General features: G+C 39.1%; 2 protein-coding genes across 2 annotated transcripts in view; both read left to right on the forward strand.

Moving 5' to 3' along the window:
• Positions 1–4,250, forward strand: part of LOC135465440 (golgin subfamily B member 1-like) — a 61,687-nt gene extending 57,437 nt beyond the window's left edge. The window contains exons 52-55 of the mRNA XM_064742679.1: positions 308–487; positions 880–942; positions 2,170–2,271; positions 4,046–4,250. Of these exons, the coding sequence (XP_064598749.1) occupies positions 308–487; positions 880–942; positions 2,170–2,271; positions 4,046–4,216 (516 nt within the window). The 3' untranslated portion in view covers positions 4,217–4,250. The remainder of the gene's footprint in view (positions 1–307; positions 488–879; positions 943–2,169; positions 2,272–4,045) is intronic.
• Positions 4,251–7,717: 3,467 nt separating this feature from the next.
• On the forward strand, positions 7,718–15,888 carry LOC135465873 (transmembrane protein 208-like). Its single transcript, XM_064743241.1, has 6 exons — positions 7,718–7,775; positions 9,849–9,938; positions 12,323–12,382; positions 13,285–13,421; positions 14,764–14,848; positions 15,386–15,888. Exons 1-6 carry the CDS (start codon positions 7,770–7,772, stop codon positions 15,506–15,508), a joined length of 501 nt encoding a protein of 166 aa, XP_064599311.1. The 5' UTR covers positions 7,718–7,769; the 3' UTR covers positions 15,509–15,888.
• Positions 15,889–18,617: the final 2,729 nt, after the last annotated feature.

Below are 18,617 nucleotides of genomic sequence, written 5' to 3' on the forward strand. Positions count from 1 at the left end.
CGGGGGCAATAGATCCGGGGTCAATCCAGGGTGGGGTCACACTCTTAAAGAGGACTTTGTAACTTCCTGGCTTGGATTTCAGCATTAATGGGATAGTGCAACGACGCCTTCGTAGTCATATGACAGAAAAATTGTTAAGTACGTTGTTAAATCCCAAGCACTCAATCACTCACTCATTTCAGATTTAATGAATTTTGTTTTGCATCTCGTGTCACGTGGTAGTGGAGGATATTATTGAGGGTTTAGTGCAGATAATGTATGTCCAGATTTCCAGCCATTTCATCCTTGTTCCCTGTTTGATTGATAGCTGAGTGCATGTCAGAAAGAGAACCTGCGGCTAAGGGCAGAGCTTGAACACGAGATTTCCAGTCGTCAGACATTCCAGCTTCAGGCAGAAACCAAGGACCAGATGATCAGTAGCTTGAAAGGCCAACTTGAGGCGAAAGCTCACCAGTACCTCATTGAACAGGATTCCCCTAACAAACTGGTAAAGTTATCTCCCTTTATTCAGCTTTGTCACAACAAGCTTGTGACAGGTTTATGGGTGTACACTAAATTGAAAATATGACAAATTTTAGATAATATTTCTTAAACCTTTTTTGCCTCTAAACTTGCAGAACCCTTGATTTTTTTTTTCTTGGAAAAGTATCAGCCAGCAAAGGTTTTAAAAGAAAAACAGTTACATGTAATGTGTGCTATTGTGTTTTAAGAAAATGCAGACGTTAATTAAATTGTGTGAAAAGGCATCAAGTTTGTTGCTTTTAATTGTAGCAGTACATATATTACCTCGCTGTTTTTATTTTTGCTTGAGTTGAGGACAGAGGTCCGCTTTGTTGAAACACTGGTTATTGTATGTTGTTGTTGTTGATGTGTTGTCAGAAGGCGGAGAGGCCAGAGTCCAGTCAAAAGATGAGAAGAGACAGATCACCAAGTCGTGAAGAGGTACGAAGATCACCAGTTTAACTGCTCTGTAGATATTTACACTATGTGTTTGTCACCTGCATAGGTGCTGGCAATATGGCTGCAATATTTGGCGAAATAGTTACGTTAAGCTATATTCATTCATATTCTCTTGTAATACAATGACATGCACTGAAACATGCAGAAGTTTTCAACACTCCAACACAAATGTGACATAAAAAAAAGCCTTGTGTGCCCCTCCATGTTAAGAAAAGTAAATATTAAGAGTTAATGGTTTTTGTCAGTTAGTGTTGTCTTCCACGTGCGTAAAATTCATTGTTGTGAAATGTACGTCTCTGTGAAATACGTTGTTTTTGATATGGATGTATTTTTAGCTGGCCGGTACTAAGTACTGGCATGGCTAATGTTGTACCCCGGGCGTCAACATCTGCATCCACTAACATTATTATTAAGACCACCGTTTTATTTCTTTTTTTGATTGGTGTTTAATGCCGTAGTCAAGAATATTTCACTTATACAAGGACAGCCAGCATTATGGTGGGTGAAAACCCAACAGAGCCCTGGGAAACCCACAACGACCCGTACGTTGGTGCAGACCCTCCCACGTACATCTATGGCCAGAGAAGAAGATAGCATGAGCTGGACTTGAAGCGATCGTATTGGTTAGAGGCTTGTGAGTCATTGTGCCACACTGGTATGCTAACCACCTCAACCACGAAAGCCCTGTAAATGTTAGTGGTGGTATCTTAAAAAGTACACATGGAAAGCACAACAGTGCAAAGGGGATGTTCATCTTGATGCCCTGCATGCATATTAATTAGGGTAAATTGCGAAATTCATTACTTAGCCTCTTGTGTATTTTTTATCAGTATGTAATGAACTCGGATTTGCATACATGTGTATACAAGCAGAATAACATGAGGTGGATGTTTCATTGTTGACCCTCTTCGTTTGTGTTAATTACCATAAATTACCAAATTCTTGACCTTCATGTCTCGTTTGTGTTTTAGAATCCTTGTTACAGTAAATATTCTGTTCTGTAGTTTCTGTACTGAGCTGAAGTTTTGCATTCACGTGTCTTCTGCTCTAAACTCCAGCCAGTAGGGATAAATACAGACTTTTGAACTCGTGTTCATCCAAACATTTTGCCATGTGTATGATTACTTGTAACATCGCAAGCCTTTTTGTGAGTTATCACTACTGTACAACAATCCCAAGCATTTTAACAGAAGTGTTATTGATCTGTAGGCCTGCTCCCCCTACCCCTACAATAGAACTACCCCAACTGAGGGGCTTTTTGGTGACTCCAAATCTTTGGACAAGTCCTACTGGATACAGCGAGTGGGACAGGTAGGCTTGCCAGGCAGAGTCAATTTTGCTGAAGTGCTCAGTAGATTTCCATGTCATTTGCTGAATGCATGAAGCATTGCTAAGTAGACCGCTTTGATTTGCTATTTTATTATTTTAATTAATTATTGAATGTTCATTTGTGGCTTGTTGTATGGTTACTTTAGTCCTGTCCCATTGGCTAATTTATGTTTCTTATTATAATTTATATATTTGAATATTCATTCATTGCATGTTGCATGCATGGCGTATTTTAATCCTGTCCACTTGGCTATACATATATAACATTTTTTTTTTTTTTTGGCTGATAATGAGTTTTATCACTGAAGGCTGCCTGTTGCAGTTGTATAGAAGTATTCGTTAAATGTGTAGTATAATTGATGAATCGTTGCTGCTTTTGTGTTGTGTGTGATGTGTATTAGCATTATTGTTCTGGCTTGACTGTACATTTAGTATTCTCAAGCCATTAATTGTGTGTCAGTAATGTCTTTTTTTTTGGGCCTTTATGTTGATTGGAAAGCTTTACACCAGGTGTATGTAATTCAGTAAAATCAGCTGATCAAATTTGTAGATACAAATTTTGATACATGTAAAGGAAAGTGTGATGTACTACATGTAGATTGTAAGGAGACGCTCTGCTGAAAACTGCATGATGCTGTTTGATGTGAACAAGTGTGCTGTTAGGCGACTGGTTATTCATGGTTGTTGATGTCTTATTCATGTGTAAGCCTCTATTTTGAAGGGATTGAAAGAATGGAATTGATTTGAGCGAACTTGTGGGAGGAGTCAAAAGTTAAATAATTTCCTTGTTGTGGAATATTTGAAAAAAAAAAAATTTTGAACAGTTTGAATCACAAACAAAATCAGGCTGAAATCACGTCTGTCAGGAAGCTTGGAAACCATTAGTTTCTTTTAAACATGTATTTGTATTTCACTGTTTGTGTTTAGCTCTCTGTGTGTATGTGTAATGACACAATTAAGTGATTTGGATCAGGTGTCTGTTTTCAGAAACAGCCGCAACGTGCGTCTGATGTAATATCCTGGGCAAAATGTAGTGACGGGATAGGTCACCGTGGTAACTTTGATTGATGTAGCGTTGCGGCACCTTTGTGAGATGGGAACAAGAATATTTGAGCTGGAAGTGTACATGTTACAGGTTACAAGTGTAACCTGGTGAATAGTGCCAATCAAGTTAATATCTCAGATTGAGGATGTTTCTCATGACCACAGTAGCACCAAATTACTTCCCTTGAGGTTATTCTACCGTTTAGAAGGTGCATTTTGAGGAGTGAACTGTGATTAGGTGAGACCTAAGAAAATTAAATACAGTAGACAGCCTCAGCTAACTCCTCTTTGTAAGCTGAAAAACATGGACTTAGTTGACGATCTCAACATGTCATCCACTCTCAGAAGCAGGTAGCATGTTTCTATACATTCTGATGGTTAGAAAATATATGTCACTATCCTGATGAGGTCTTACTCCTCATAATTCACACCTCAAAAACTTATGTCATAGTCGCTGATGTTGATCAAGGGAGGTAATTCAGAGCAGGCCTATTGTGTCATAAAGGTGAAATATTGTTACTTCATTTTAAATAATACTCTTGTCTGTTTATCTCATTATGGAGGTAAAATGATACCACACAACTGGGTTTCAGGAAAGACACTTGATGGTTGGATATGTTGAATATGCAAATTTATATAGAGAAATACGTTCTTCATCATCTTGCAGAGAGATTGTGCTAACAGCTGTTTTTATCTGTTTTGTCTCTTACAGTTATCTCTACAGTTGCAACAGAGTAGTGAATATTGGGCAGATAAAGTTCGTGAGATGTCACACCAGCTGGAGCAGGTGCGCAACTCCATCCCATCCTCACCTACGCTCTCTAGGTCAAGGTCAAGGTCACCCAAGGCTCGCTCTCCAAAATCTAGAATCCGCATCGCATAGACCAAACTTTTATTGACGTAACTTTGTGTGAATGTGCGAATGTGCTATACAATCATTTTGCGTCCGTATCTGTTGCCTAGGGGACAGATTTTGTTTCAGCCGTCCAGAAGTTTTATTTTTATGAAACTTTCCGTCCATTTACAGACCTTTATCAGATTTTGCAAAGCTCTTATTGTTCAGGAGGACTGATATGAATTTCAACAAAAGAATTTCTCCTTAAGGAAAGCCACTGTGATTCAGACACACTTTGTCACTTTTACAGAACATTAAATTGATGTAGACAACATTGTGAGGTCTTTTCTTTCATACCGTTTAATTTATATTCATAAATTATGGACCAATGACAGTTCTTTGCATATTGATTATCTGATAATGACTGACTGTGCTGTACCAAGGAGATGTTAGAAATCATCAGTGAAGTGGAATTACTTGAAATGACTAGTTACAGGCAGATGTATTCTTAGTTCAGCTTGTAATTTAGGTTACCATTTATTCTCATGAATAAATGACCAGTTGCCTCATTGAGAACTGGTTTTCTCTATAAGTCTAATAGTGCCTGATGTGATGAACTTGGCAGGGTGGTAATTCGTGTGGTGTTACACCAAGCTTTCTGTGATTTAACCTTATTTTACTGTCATATAGGACAGAGAACAATGGAGAATTTTTTAAATTCTATATATAATTTATTAGTGTTTTTTTTTCTTTTTAAATAACATACAAGTTTTCAGTGTACTCTTTGTCTTCACTAGTGTATGTAAAGATCATCTTTATTTATATGTAATGTAGACAGAATGTTTTAACAAGAAGATTATTATACATAAACATGTATATTTGCCTCCTGGAATAAATATTACATCCATTAATCTGAAGACTTGCACCTTCTTTATGCAGCCAGGAAATCTCCTGATATTTGAATAGGACATCATTTGCACATTAGAGAAACCTATCCCATGAACTCTTTTGGCATAAAAAGTATTGGTGGATACAAATTCTATACACTATAGGCTGAGCCAAGCTGTACCTGATACAGTGGCTGTAACATGTACTTTTTCCTATTCATGTAATAAAACATGGCTATACTGGTTCCCATTATGATGTGAGAATGGCCACTAGTTTCCTTTATTATGTGAGGCCAGCCACTGGTTTACTTAACCACAGATACATCTGTATGTGGTTACATCCAATGGTTTGATACATCATGTCAGGATGGTCACTGGTTTCCTTTATTATGAGAGAACAGCATCTGGTTTACTTTATTTATATGTAATGGCAACGACTGGTTTCTATTATGTTAGGCTAGCCACTGGTTTCCCTTATGTTAGACCAGCCATTGGTTTACTTTATATATAAAAAGACATCCACTGGTTCCTTCATTATGTGAGAGCAGTGAGTGTTTTACTTTGTTTGTGAGGACCGCCACCGGTTTCCTTTATCGTGAGGACAGCCACTGGACAGGTTTCCTTTATTATTAAAGGACAGCCACTGGTTTCCATTATTATTTGAGGTCAGCCACTAGACATTTCCTTTATCATGTGAGGAGAGCCATTGGACAGGTATCCTTTATTGTGTGGGGACATCCACTGGCCAGGTTTCCTTTATCATGTGAGGACAGCCAATAGACAGGTTTCTTTTATTATGTGAGGACAGCCATGGGTTTCCGTTATTATGTGAGGACAGCCACTGGACACATTTCCTTTATTGTGTGAGGACATCCACGGGACAGATTTCCTTTCTTATGCGAGGACAGCTATTGGACAGATATCCTTTATTATGTATGGACTTCCACGGGAAATGTTTTCTTTATTATGTGAGGATAGCCACTGGACAAGTTTCCTTTATTATGTGAGGACAGATGCTGGTTTCTTTTATTGTGTGAGGACAGATGCCGGTTTCCTTTATAATGTGAAGATAACCACTGGTTTCCTTTGTCACGAAAGGGCAACCACTGGGCAGATTTCCTTCATTATGTGAGGACATCCACTGGACAGGCTTCCTTTATGTGAGGACAGCCACTGGTTTCCTTTATCATGTGAGGACAGCTGTTGGTTTCCTTTATTATGTGTAGGCAGCCACTGGTTTCCTTTATTATGTGAAGACAGCCACTGGTTTCCTATATTATATGAGAACTGTCATTGGTTTCCTTTATTGTGCAAAGATAGCCACTGGTTTCCATTATATCTTGAGTGTACAACTTCAAACATGGTAACAGTGGTGTCCATTGGCAAAAGGCACACTGACCAATGCCTGTGAGTGGATGGGTGTGTGTTACAAAGAAATGTATGTCGAAAGAACAACAGTCAAATTGAGTATATCTGAGACTATAGTTCGTTTCTGTTTGAGATGAAGTCAAGCTGGTTGACCAAAGTTCTTGGCACTGTCACAAACTCGGCATGACCAGTGTGCCTGATCTGTGTCAAGTCAGAAGCATTAACCAAGGATCGCATGTGAGCATTAAACGCCAGTTAGTGTCAAGCCTTTGGGAACTTGTGGTTCAGCAGGTAGTTACAATGTTGGCTATATTGCTTCGATCATCAGGCACCTGATCAAAGACTAGGATATGTCTTTATTTATTTATTTAGTTAGTTGATTGGTGTTTTACGCCGTACTCAAGAATATTTCACTTATACGACGGCGGCCAGCATTATGGTGGGTGGAAACCGGGCACAGGCCAGGAGGAAACCCACGACCATCCACAGGCTGCTGGCTGACCTTCCCACTTACTGCCGGAGAGGAAGCCATAATGAGCTGGACTTGAACTCACAGTGACCGCATTGGTGAGAGGCTACTGGATCATTACGCTGCGCTAGCGCCCTAACCGACTGAGCCACGGAGGCCCCACGATATGTCTTTAAATCCAGCTGTTGTTGGACCGTACTGAATATATCTTGCAACAAATAATAATAAAACTAAAAGCTGCCATATTTAAGTGAAAAATGGCTTTACTGAGTATGGCTTTAAATGATCAAATAAGTGGAAAATTTTGAACTAAGTATGATTACGGTATTTAAATAAATACAGGAGGCCAACAATACAGCGGCACCCGTAAACCTTAAATATTACTAGATGGATCCAGATGATGTGGCTACAAAAAGGTTTTCTATGGTGAAAACAGAACATGTTAAACAAGGGGCTGAAGAGCTACTCCCTATCGACATGTTCTCCTCCAAAATTTAATTTTTTTAAAGAGGTTCCGCATGCAGGGTGATCATGCGTGTGACTTGTGAGGTAGACACAAGCCTGCATCTGAGACTTAACATTTGTAACCCAAATTATCTTTTTTTTTTAAAGGTAAATTGTACTGTAAAACTAACCAACTGTGTACGAAAAAAATCGAAAAAAAAAAGTATATATTTACAATGAAATACAGCCACCCCCTATTCCTATGTTGATTTTCCGCTCCAGGTTTGGTAGGGTGCATTTCATGGTAGACTGCCATAACGTTAAACAGAAGTACGTGGCAGTCGCGGGGTAAAGGCCCACGGCTGACGTCCGCAGATCAACACAGCTGCTCAGTGTTTTGCTTCGACTGGCAGGGAAACTTTTTAGGGACAATATGCCGGTAAATATACAAGTCCTATCATTTTACAAAGTACTTAGAAAGTTAATTTTCTCAATTGTAGTTGTAGTCAACATTTGGAACGAATCAAACGGCCGATTTTCGATAAGCAAGAACGTTTGATTACGTTATGATAGAACGCCGTTGTTGTTGTTTAGCTGTGCTGTGTTTGGCAGTTTGTGACAAAGTGACATCTCATTGCTGGAGTCTTTCAAATCTGTGTTTTTCACTAATTGCCCCTGTGAAGCAGTGACTTAGTCGAAGTGGTATCTGTCTCTTTGGTACATTAGTAGAGCTTTGGCGACTAGTCTGATGATCAGTTCCATAGGTAGCCGCAACTTCTCCGACAGTTACTTAGCCCAAAGCTAGGCGTTACCGTAACGCCCATCTTCGGTCATATAAACTTCCACGCGGACAATTTCACTAAAAAAAGAAAAATAAATAACTGGCTCGAACCCTACCGTATGTTTGCTATCTATGGATTCCATACAACGCATGAAATGTAATATGTCAAAGCCAGTATTGGTAAACCATCTTTCAACAGTAATCCATCTTTGAACAGCAATCCAGGCGTTTCAGCTTTCGAATTGGACAACTCAAATCAACATCTGTCATGTTTGGAATTTTTTTTTTTCAATTTCGGGCCCGGTGATGGGCCGTGAAAATGTTATCCTACCCAACATTCTCTTTAAAAATTGCAAGTCCTGTAAACAGAATGTTGGGTGGCATAAAATCTTTGCGGCCCATCACTCTGCCCGAGGCACTGGTCAGGGTAGCTTAGTTGGTAGAGCGTCCACTTCGGGGGCAGTAGATTCAGGGCCAATCCAGGGTTGGGTCACACCTAAACTTCCTCGCTTGGCGTTCAGCATGAAGGGGGTAATGCAATGACTGGCTGACCCCTATCAGTATAATGGCTCGAGCAGGGTGGCTTACTTGCCTTCGGTAAGTGGTGTGAGTGAAGCAACACTAGATAAAAGAGCGATGGAAATCCATCCTGCAACAAGGAGGCACATTACATGCACTCTAAGGACTCTTTCGTTGTCATGTGACTGAAAAATTGGTAAGTATGGCATTAAACCCTAAGCACTCAGTCACTCACTTACCTTGTCGCTTCTGCAGTGAGTGCATCCTGTACAGTGAATGGAAGTTGATTTGTGTAAGTGACAATATGATGGCCAGTGACCTGTTGAGGTGAGTGAGTGGCAGGTATTCCGTTCCTAGTGAGGTACAGCGGCAGTGTGCTGAAAATATGATTAGGTGGCAGGCTTGTTTCTGCTTCATGCAGAGTGCAGTTGTAGCGAAGCCTGGCCTAAATTGAAGGCTTCAGGGACAAACTTTCCTCTTTGAGCAACTATGGTACGTACATTAGTTTAGTAGCCGTCAGAGAAGTTGCGGCTATACAGTTGGCTACGATCGTAAATTAATGTATAACTTCAGTTCCAAAAGAAACAAGGTAAAAATATTAAAATGATATGCAGGAAATCCTGTGGAAGAGAGCTAACTTTATGGCTCAAGGATTTACTCTTAGTAACAATGTTCAGCTCCTAGTACAACTCATGAGGCTTCAAGCACAAAATCTTTGGCAAATATTCCTGGTGTGACATAATAATATTTCTTATGTGATTTTCAATCAGTCATATGGCAGTGAGAAAGGCAATTTTGCTGGTGTAATGTCAAGAGAGTTAGAGAGTACAGTATCATTGTTGGATGCGGCTGCTAAGAGCAACATTGCACAGACCCGTACATTCCATCCCCGTAACACAGACCCGTAACAACCATACTTAAAATTTTGCAATAATCCTCACCCTGTCTTGTCCCAACCTTTGTGAACATACAAGACTCCTGAAGTACTGATGTGGCTTGTGAAAGTATTCAAGATATTGCCCCCAGTGCTCTAAATCTGGCCCATGACAGAAGGCAAGAAGTCACCATTCTCTGCGTCACCTACATGTGCAGTGTGCACTATAAAATAAAATGTCTAGATTTTATGTTGTAATGACGTTGTAATAACACATTGTAATGGCATCACAATTCATTCTACTGATACATTATTTTAGTTTTGTATTTGTATTTTAGCCCAAGCAGGCTACCAAAGGACAGAAACAGATTGCAGAAGAGAACAAATCCACCTTAAACTTTTATCAGTATGTAACAATAGGAGTAAATGTAAGTATAATTTTGAAATTTAAAAAATTGTGTTAATATTTCTGTTGCTTTGTGTATTAGGCTGCTTTGTGTCATTAATGTGTAGGGCTGTGTGCATCAGTAAGACTTTTCTTTTTATATTTAGAGTGAACTAACACTTTTGTTTTTGCAATATTTCACGAGATAATGCTGGGATTTTTGTCAGTATAGCACCAAGGGATAGCCAAGATCAAAACGCTACACCAATGTACATTCCAGCCTCCAAAACCAAAGTGTTGTCGATTTCAAGCCTATTCACCATTTTGACCCGTCAGACAGGTGTGGCCCTATCTGTAATATTCAGTGATCTGTAAGGTCTTCCCTGGCACCCCTCAGGTGTACAAAAGACCAGCTGTACAGCACAAGTTCTGTTAAAAGGCATGATTCCTGAGAGACCACAAAACCAACGCGAGCGCCTCATCGACAGGCTCAATGCTGGCAAGACCCTTAGAGTTGTCACTGAAGCCGTTAATGTTAGTGTGTCAACAAAAGGTCTCAGAAGAGGTCATGAGGAATTCAGCACGACAGCGTCTTGCCTGCATGCCTGCTGACCATGTGTAACGACCCCTGACCAAAACAGCCATATTCTTCTCCACCTCTTGGACCGCTTCAGGCCACCCACTACCACAGCTAGTGAAACAGCTGGGCTCCATAATAACTGGATTTCCACTCAGATGTTTTGGAATCGCCATAGAGAAGCGAATTTGCAAGCCCGTAGACCACTCCAGGCTATAGACCTTACCCATGCACAACTCCAGAGTTGGTGCGACTGTGTTAACATTCATGTTCGTTGGCCTTTAGCACAATGGCAGCATGTTATGTTTTCAGCTACATAGAGGTGATGGGAGGCAGCGCATTTGGCGGCGGGTCAGTGAGTGCTATGCCAATGCCACTGCCAATAACTCATGGCCATGGCACTCAGCTTCATTTCATCAATGGTAACTTGCATGTGATAAGGTACCGTGATGAAATTCTGCATCCAATAGTCATTCCATTTGTCCGGCGCTGTGGGGTAACATTTCAGCATGACAATGCCTGTTCCCATGTTGCTGTTGTATGCAGAGCATTGTTGAAGTGCTGTGAACACCTGTGGGATGTCCTTGACTGGCGTGGTCATCAGTGACTCCCTGGTCCATTTCCGGGTAACATTGCGAAGTTGTGTTTGGCCATCACACAGGAGTGGGAAATCATTCTGCAAGTCTCAGTGGGAAATGCATAAAACACCTTTCAGCCTGTATCAAGATTGTCCAAAGCTCAAAAGCTCCAAAACTCATTTGTTCTTTCCTTTATTATGTCGACCGGCCCCAATAGCACAGTTGGTAGAGCGTCGGCTTCAGGAGCAGTAGATCCAGGGTCAATCCTGGGTTGGGCCACACCTAAGACCTGGCATTTAGCATGAAGGGAACAGTGCAACGAATGGTTGGCCCGTATCAGTGTAATGGCTCGGACGGGGCGCCTTACTTGCCTTCGGTAAGGCGTCTCATTGAAGCAACACTAGATAAAAGAGTGGTGGAAATCTTTCCTGCAACAAGGAGGCACATCACATGCGCTCTAAGTATTCCTTCATTGTCATATGACTGAAAAATTGTTAAGTATGGCGTTAACCCCCAAGCACTCACTCACTCCTTTATTACGTCAAAATTATCAGTGTACGTGTACGAACAAAACATACATGAAGTGCACACGCACTGCAACGTCATTCAAGAAAACGATGCCTTCTACTGTCATTTGAACCTTCTGTGTAGCTTGTCCTCGAGTCTCCAATTGACCCTCTCAACAGGTCTCTGCGTCAAGCATGTGTAGCAGTGCAGCAGGCCAACGGCGGGCATACTCGGTACTGAAGTGTGAGTTACCCAAACTGACCCCACCCTTGTTCCCTAACCTGCCTTAGCGTTACCATTACCATCTGTTGTCCGTTTCCATCAGTTGTCCGTTTCCATCAGTTATGGAAATATATTGCTAAGAGTCCATTTTATGCCCCTTGAAAAAAGCCGTTGAAAGGAATTTCATAACAGGGTTAATTTTATCAAAATAATGGGCGTTTCATTTATATCTTTGTTCAGTTTATTTCTATATATTTTATATTTTGTTATCTGGTTTATCTGGTAGGTGTGCAGATAGTGTGGTATTATGTGTTCATGTTATTACTTGTTATTTATTTGATATCAAAAATATCACAGGTACTTGTATTTGATGACAAATGTTATATATCTTTTTTTTTTGTTGGAATGTACGTTTACTTGTGTTTTGGTATTTAGTGTAGTTAACTTCTAACTATAGCAATACTATGCTAGATGCTTAGAGGTTTACATGTATATAAAATACACTATGTATTTTTTGTCAATTGTATTTTTTCTTTGTTTCAGGTAATTTATTTTTCCTTGCAGATTTTGATCTATTGGAGAAGTTTCACAACAACACAGATGGTAAGCATGTTTCAGTTTTAACAATCAGAGAGAAAGCTTATTTGTGTTGACAAATCTGTTTCTGCTCCAGCATATCTAAAGTTGAAATGAAGTCCCATTTCAGGCCACTAATATAATTGGGCAAGTGAGGTTCTAATTACATTTAATCTTTCGAGATTTAGGATTATTTTGTGATTTTAATATAAATGATCAGGGATGTATCCTGCGGCCTCAGGGTCACACACAGGCATTTTAATTTTCAAAAAAAAAAAGGGAAGAAAAAAACACAAATTAAGAGGCGATCAAAATATTGCTGACTCCTCAATGAATATCCCGATTTGTATACTGTTAGATGCACATTACATCAACAATTTCTTTATTTTAGCCCTAATATTTGTACTCACATGGGTGCCTAGATGAAAAATCAATTTCTGACTGATGTCAGAAATTGAAATACGATCATAAAGCTTATTTTTTGGCTTTAGAAATTAAAATTTTGTCCACCTAATCAGTATTAGCTAAATACGAAAGTGTCCAAATTTCTACTTTCAGCACCAAAAACTAAGCATTCTGAAAAGGTTTCAAAAATTTTACTGAAGTCAGAAATGGCTTGGTTGACTTGGCCCCTGTGTTACACCCTTGGCCTATTCGCAGTAGGTTTACCTGAGTGTAACTACACTGTACCATAGCAATATATTGCCTGTTGGAGTTGTTATTCCGGTATTTACAAGGACTTCGCAAGCATGGTGTTTCTTTCAGTGAGGCAGCAATAAAAAAAAAAAATACAATATAGTATTGAGACTGTCTTTCTACAAGGGACAGTGTTGAGAGTGTCATTAAACCCATGCATTCAAAAAAGCTTTGAAAGAATTTTTTTTTCTGATTCTGAAATCATGCTGATATTTAAATCTCTTTTCTTTCAGCTTTTGGCAGCCCTAGCAATGTCTATATGTTTTGGATGTTATCAGTTTATGGCTAATATGGCAAAGCCAACATATGGATCCTCGGGAAATTTGCTTGATGGTGGTATAGATCTCAACATGGACTCTGGCATGGCGGAGTATGTATTTACACATATTCGAACACTGGACTTTACAAGAAATTATTATTTTGCCACTTCTGTTGTGTGCTTTATATCGTGTACATATTGAGTGCTGGGGCAGGTTGTTCAGGAGTGTATTAACAGTTAAACCAGGCTTAAATCTCGAAGACTAATGGCACTTTATTCCAGACTAAAGTTAGTACAGGGTTTAAATGCTGATACACTTTTGAACAACTGGGCCCTGAATGTGACAAAAAATCTGAATTATACCTTAAGTAAGGGAGCTGCGAAGTGTTTTGGAAATGTTGGTGTGGCCACTCTAAATGGACGAGGCTCTTCATATTTGTCCCTCGTCCAAGATCCGAGGCTCAAATTTTGGGGCTATTACAATTTGGAAAGGCACTAGGCTGACTTTATAAAGTAACAGCTATCCTGATTGTCTTTTAGGGTGCTGGGTGCCTCATCTACTATCTTGGGTTTTGAGGCCCAGAGTGTTGATATTAGTCATTATTCATTGGCCTTAGCTAGAGTATTTCCTTACAGATAAACATATTGTACAGATGTTTCATATCAATTGTAAGACTTTAAAGAGGAGTCCGTGGTCAGAGTCAAACAGAACAAAACCCCATCTTTCTTTTCTTTGACAAACCCAGTTCATACCAAAGACTTCAAAAGTGGTACTTGTTGCTGCCATGCTTTGCACTCAGTCCTGAAAGGTTAAAGCAAGGAAACAGGTTTGATTGGCCTGATGTGAGCAGTGCCATGTCAGGGCCGTAAACATTAAAGGCGCTGATCCCAAACTTTAATGGTGACATTGTGACTGTTCATAAAGAAATTTTTAAAATGCAACACCAAATGATGCTTTCTAAGAGCTTTTGAGTTTGTGAATAAAAGAAATTTGTAGGAGAGCTTAATTTTTATAATGGTAAACTGTCATATTTTTGTTTAATTTAATTGTCAGTTTTAGTACTGCTTATTTAGTTTGGGCAGCCAACAGTTGAGAGCACAAATGTTTTCCAGCACCACAGTGACTCTAGATATGGCCCTGGTCAGTACAGTGTGACTGGGTGGGGTGTCATGTCTGGTGTCAGGCATAATATTTCAAAGGCGGAAGCATTTTGGCGGCAGGAACTCGCCCTGCCACAAGAGGGCACAGTCTGTGTACACAAGCTTAATGATTCCTCATCGTCATATAACTGAAAAACCAAAGCATTCACTCATTCGTTTCTTTTCTTTCACATTTCATGTTAATGAATTTCACATTTCATGTTAATGAATTTCACATTTCATCAGGCGAAAATTCAGTGGAATTTGGATTAACATTTATTTCTATCTTTTTTTGTTTTTATTTTTTGTACAGGCATGCCAAGGACATGATATTGTTGACTTGCATAGTACAAACATTGTCTCTGGTATCAAGTTATTTCTGGTTGCTGTGGTTATTGGTAAGTTGTAGCGAAGACTTTCACTGGCTTTGACATATTAACGAATCTATATTGTGCTGCTTAATACAGTTTTCAGGAAGTGAAAAACTAAAAAGCACTTCAGAGCTTGTAAAATGTTTTAAATGTCTGTTAAAGATCAGGGCTAACTTTAAATGTAGGAAATTACAATGTTGACAAAGATTTAGTGTTAAAGCCATCTTTAAAGAATTCTTTGTTGAGACTAACCCAACTGCTTAAAAAAAAAAAAAGAATATATGTAAGTCAGAAGGGAAATCTTTTTTTTTTTATTCTGGCTTACTAAAGGGATTTTAAAGAAATTGTGGTTGGCGAGGGGGGGGGGGGGGAATTCCTTAAAAAGCCCATAAAATACCCTTTTTTGGAGGGTCACCTCATTAACGAACGTATATTTATCTGGTCTAATGAGTAATAATTCACAGGATATTCTTCCAGAATAAAAAAAAACAAAAAGCAAACTATGCAGCATGTGATAAAATTGAAAATTTGTGAAGTAATGCCTGCCAATGGTTTGTCTTGCAGGCCCCAACCTGGGCATTCTACCTGCTCTGGACAAACTTCCTGGGGCCATGGTTCTTTGCTCCTGCCCCAGAGGAAGATGAGAAGAAAACCAGAAAGATGGAGCGAAAGATGAAGCGAAATTGACCTCAGTTTTACCTTATAAATGTCCATTCCATCGCAATCAGTCATTTTTATTTCCTTCATGATTAATCATCCAGTTACCATATATATATATATATTATACTTTGTTGGCGTCAGGCTCACAAACTTCCAGTCATTCTTACTGTATGTAGGCTTTTAAACTCAGTGCTCAGAACTTATGATTCAACATGGTGTGTTTTTAGTCGTCGTACACTGTGTCATTTTCTGTTGATGTCTCAGATCAGCATATTTATGTCTGGATATGGTCATGGGTTTTCGTGGGCACTGTCCCTGTAAGTGCAGAATACATTTAGGTTCCAGTGGGCACAGCCCTTGTATTTGCAACACACATGTAGGTTTCAGTGGGCACAGTCCTTGTATCTGCAACATACACATGTAGGTTCCAGTGGGCACAGTCCTTGTATGAGAAAAACACGTGAATTCAAGTGGGCACAGTCCTTGTATCTGCAACACACACGTGAATTCAAGTGGGCACAGTCCTTGTATCTGCAACAAGCATGTAGGTTTCTGTGGGCACAGTCCTTGTATTTGTTACAAACATAGGTTTCAGTGGGCACAGTCCTTGTATCTGCGACAAGCATGTAGGTTGCAATGGGCACAGTCCTTGTGTCTGCAACACACATGTAGGTTCCAATGGGCACAGTCCTTGTATCTGCAACATACGTGTAGGTTTCAGTAGGCACATTCCTTGTATCTGCAACACACACGTAGGTTCCAATGGGCACAATCCTTGTACGGGCAAAACACATGGGAATTGAAGTAGGCACAGCCCTTTTTGTCTGCTGCAAGTGAAATTACCCAATACTGTCAAGGAGGTTTTGGTCTGTCGTCAATGTAATGAAATCTGTGAGATTAAGCATATTGTATTTTTCCTATTGTGCGAAATCTCTTCAGGTACATTATTGCGGCTGCAGAGTAATGTCCCTTTGTATGGTATCCTCATAAGTCACTTTCACATTTTAATTCGCTGCCATTTTATGAACAGGAATGTCTCATTACACAGGAGCTGGGTGCTAATTTTCACTTAACAACCAAGAGGCAGCTTGCTTACTACATTAAATATCTGTTTCGTTGAAAGTCTGCATAGGAAATCCTATCCCCATTCCCGGTAACTTAAAGTAAAAACAATGGAGGAACTGAAAATGCTAAGTAGAAAGTCTTACTTTGAAATATTGCCATTTTATTGACCCCTGAAAAGCAGCTGCAACCTCAAACTACAAAGGCCACTATCCAAGACTCGGTGATAATTTGACCACAGCTTCTCTGTTGTGGCTAGTATCCTAAAATGTGAATTTCGCTTATTCCTTTAGACCCAGAATTCCATTTAGCTGTGGTTGTCTTTTGGTTATGTCACGTATGGTCGAATGAAAGAAAAGGGGTACATATACATGTATGTAGTTGCTTTATTATTGATAGCTGTCTTGTAGCTGTTTCATGTATAGCACGTAAAAGCTAAGCAACAAAAAGATCAAGATTCTAAAAAAAAAAAAACAACACAAAATGACATGCTATATACAAAAGAACAGGGTGTTAAACAATTAATTCTTAAACTCATTTGATGAAGCATTCAATTTTAATGTGGTGGAGTTTGAAGATCTTTGTGGTGATTTGCAACAATTAAAAATATGGGATAACAAAGATGTTTTAAACTGTTTAAATATTAGCATAACTGAATTGTTATTCATTACTCAGACGAAATGGCATGAGAAGTGCTGCTTTTCATAATATACAGGGGAGTTAAGGCTACCAAGTAGCCGTTATTCCCAACAGTCTGTCTCGATCATTGAGTTCATTTCCATGGTTAGACTTGTACATTTTATTGTCCAGTTGATTTATGTTTTAAAGAAATTGTATAAATACAAAAATGATTCAAGATATGTAAATACAATGTTGAAATAAAATTGTTTAAATATCATCAAAAAGTTTTTGTTGTACAACATTACATGTTGGACGATGAGATGTCAGGAATTGAACGAGTGCAGGGTTTTGTTTCAGTATGCATTAAAAACTAATTCCTCAAAACCCTGCTCTGCTAGTTCAGCACTCTAAACCATAGAACTTATTCAACTATTTATTTTACAAACAAGCAGACAACAGAGTGTAGGCAAGGGGAGATAACTGTGATAGTTGGAGAGTGGGAGTTACCAAGTATGACAATGAAGGAATGACCGAGAGTATAGCGAAAATAGCAGGAGGTCGCACGCTACAATGGGGACATCTCAAACGCCCAGCAGAAGGACCTTAAGGCCAATTTACTGACATGAAACGTTCGTTTCCCAGCTCCTCATTATGAGGTCATAATGCAGACAGAAGTTAATACATTATAACAACTGCAGACATTAGGCAACAATCTTTTTGACGTAGCAATACATCAAGGCCCAGTTTCACACTAGCGCAACCTTACAGAATTGAAAATATGCCATCTTCCTGTTTAATGCTTTCAATTGCGAAAACACGAGGTACAAGTTCAATCCTGGCTTTGGATAGGAAATTTTTACACCATTCAGATGAAGAGAATTGAAAACAGTTACTCTCATAGATTTACAGTACATTTTCCGTATACTGTAATTCAACTTTTTGTCAAGTTTGTAAGGTGTTTATTCAAGCATATTCTGAAGGCATTACTGTGTGAAGATTGATAAAATTAATTTTTGTAAAACCCTGAAACTGGCTAATCCAATCAATCTAGTTTTGTATCCAAAATCAGAATAAAAATGATCATAAATTGCACTGAGAGTTACTTTTCCATATGCGGAAAGGCTGAAGAATTGCCGTACACTGTATTTCCATTTGATTGCTAAAAGTATAAAAAATCTGGTTACAAAAAACATAGTGTTCAATGTAATGATCTGATACATTTTTTCATTCATTCTTTTTTCTTTGTCTACCACTTACATTGTTATATAATAATGTGAATATATAAACTCAAAGAGAACATGCAAGAAAAGGAAATAGGATAATCTGGCGTGAATAGAGATTGATGAGCTATAATTGTTCTGCCCCAAGCTAATGAAAAATTAGGAATGACAAACTGTTGTGTTGTAAATCCTCCAAATACACATCTGGACATAAATATGCATGGATGCATACA

This window comes from Liolophura sinensis, chromosome 5 (assembly GCF_032854445.1).
Source record: "Liolophura sinensis isolate JHLJ2023 chromosome 5, CUHK_Ljap_v2, whole genome shotgun sequence".
Lineage (NCBI taxonomy): Eukaryota > Metazoa > Mollusca > Polyplacophora > Chitonida > Chitonidae > Liolophura > Liolophura sinensis.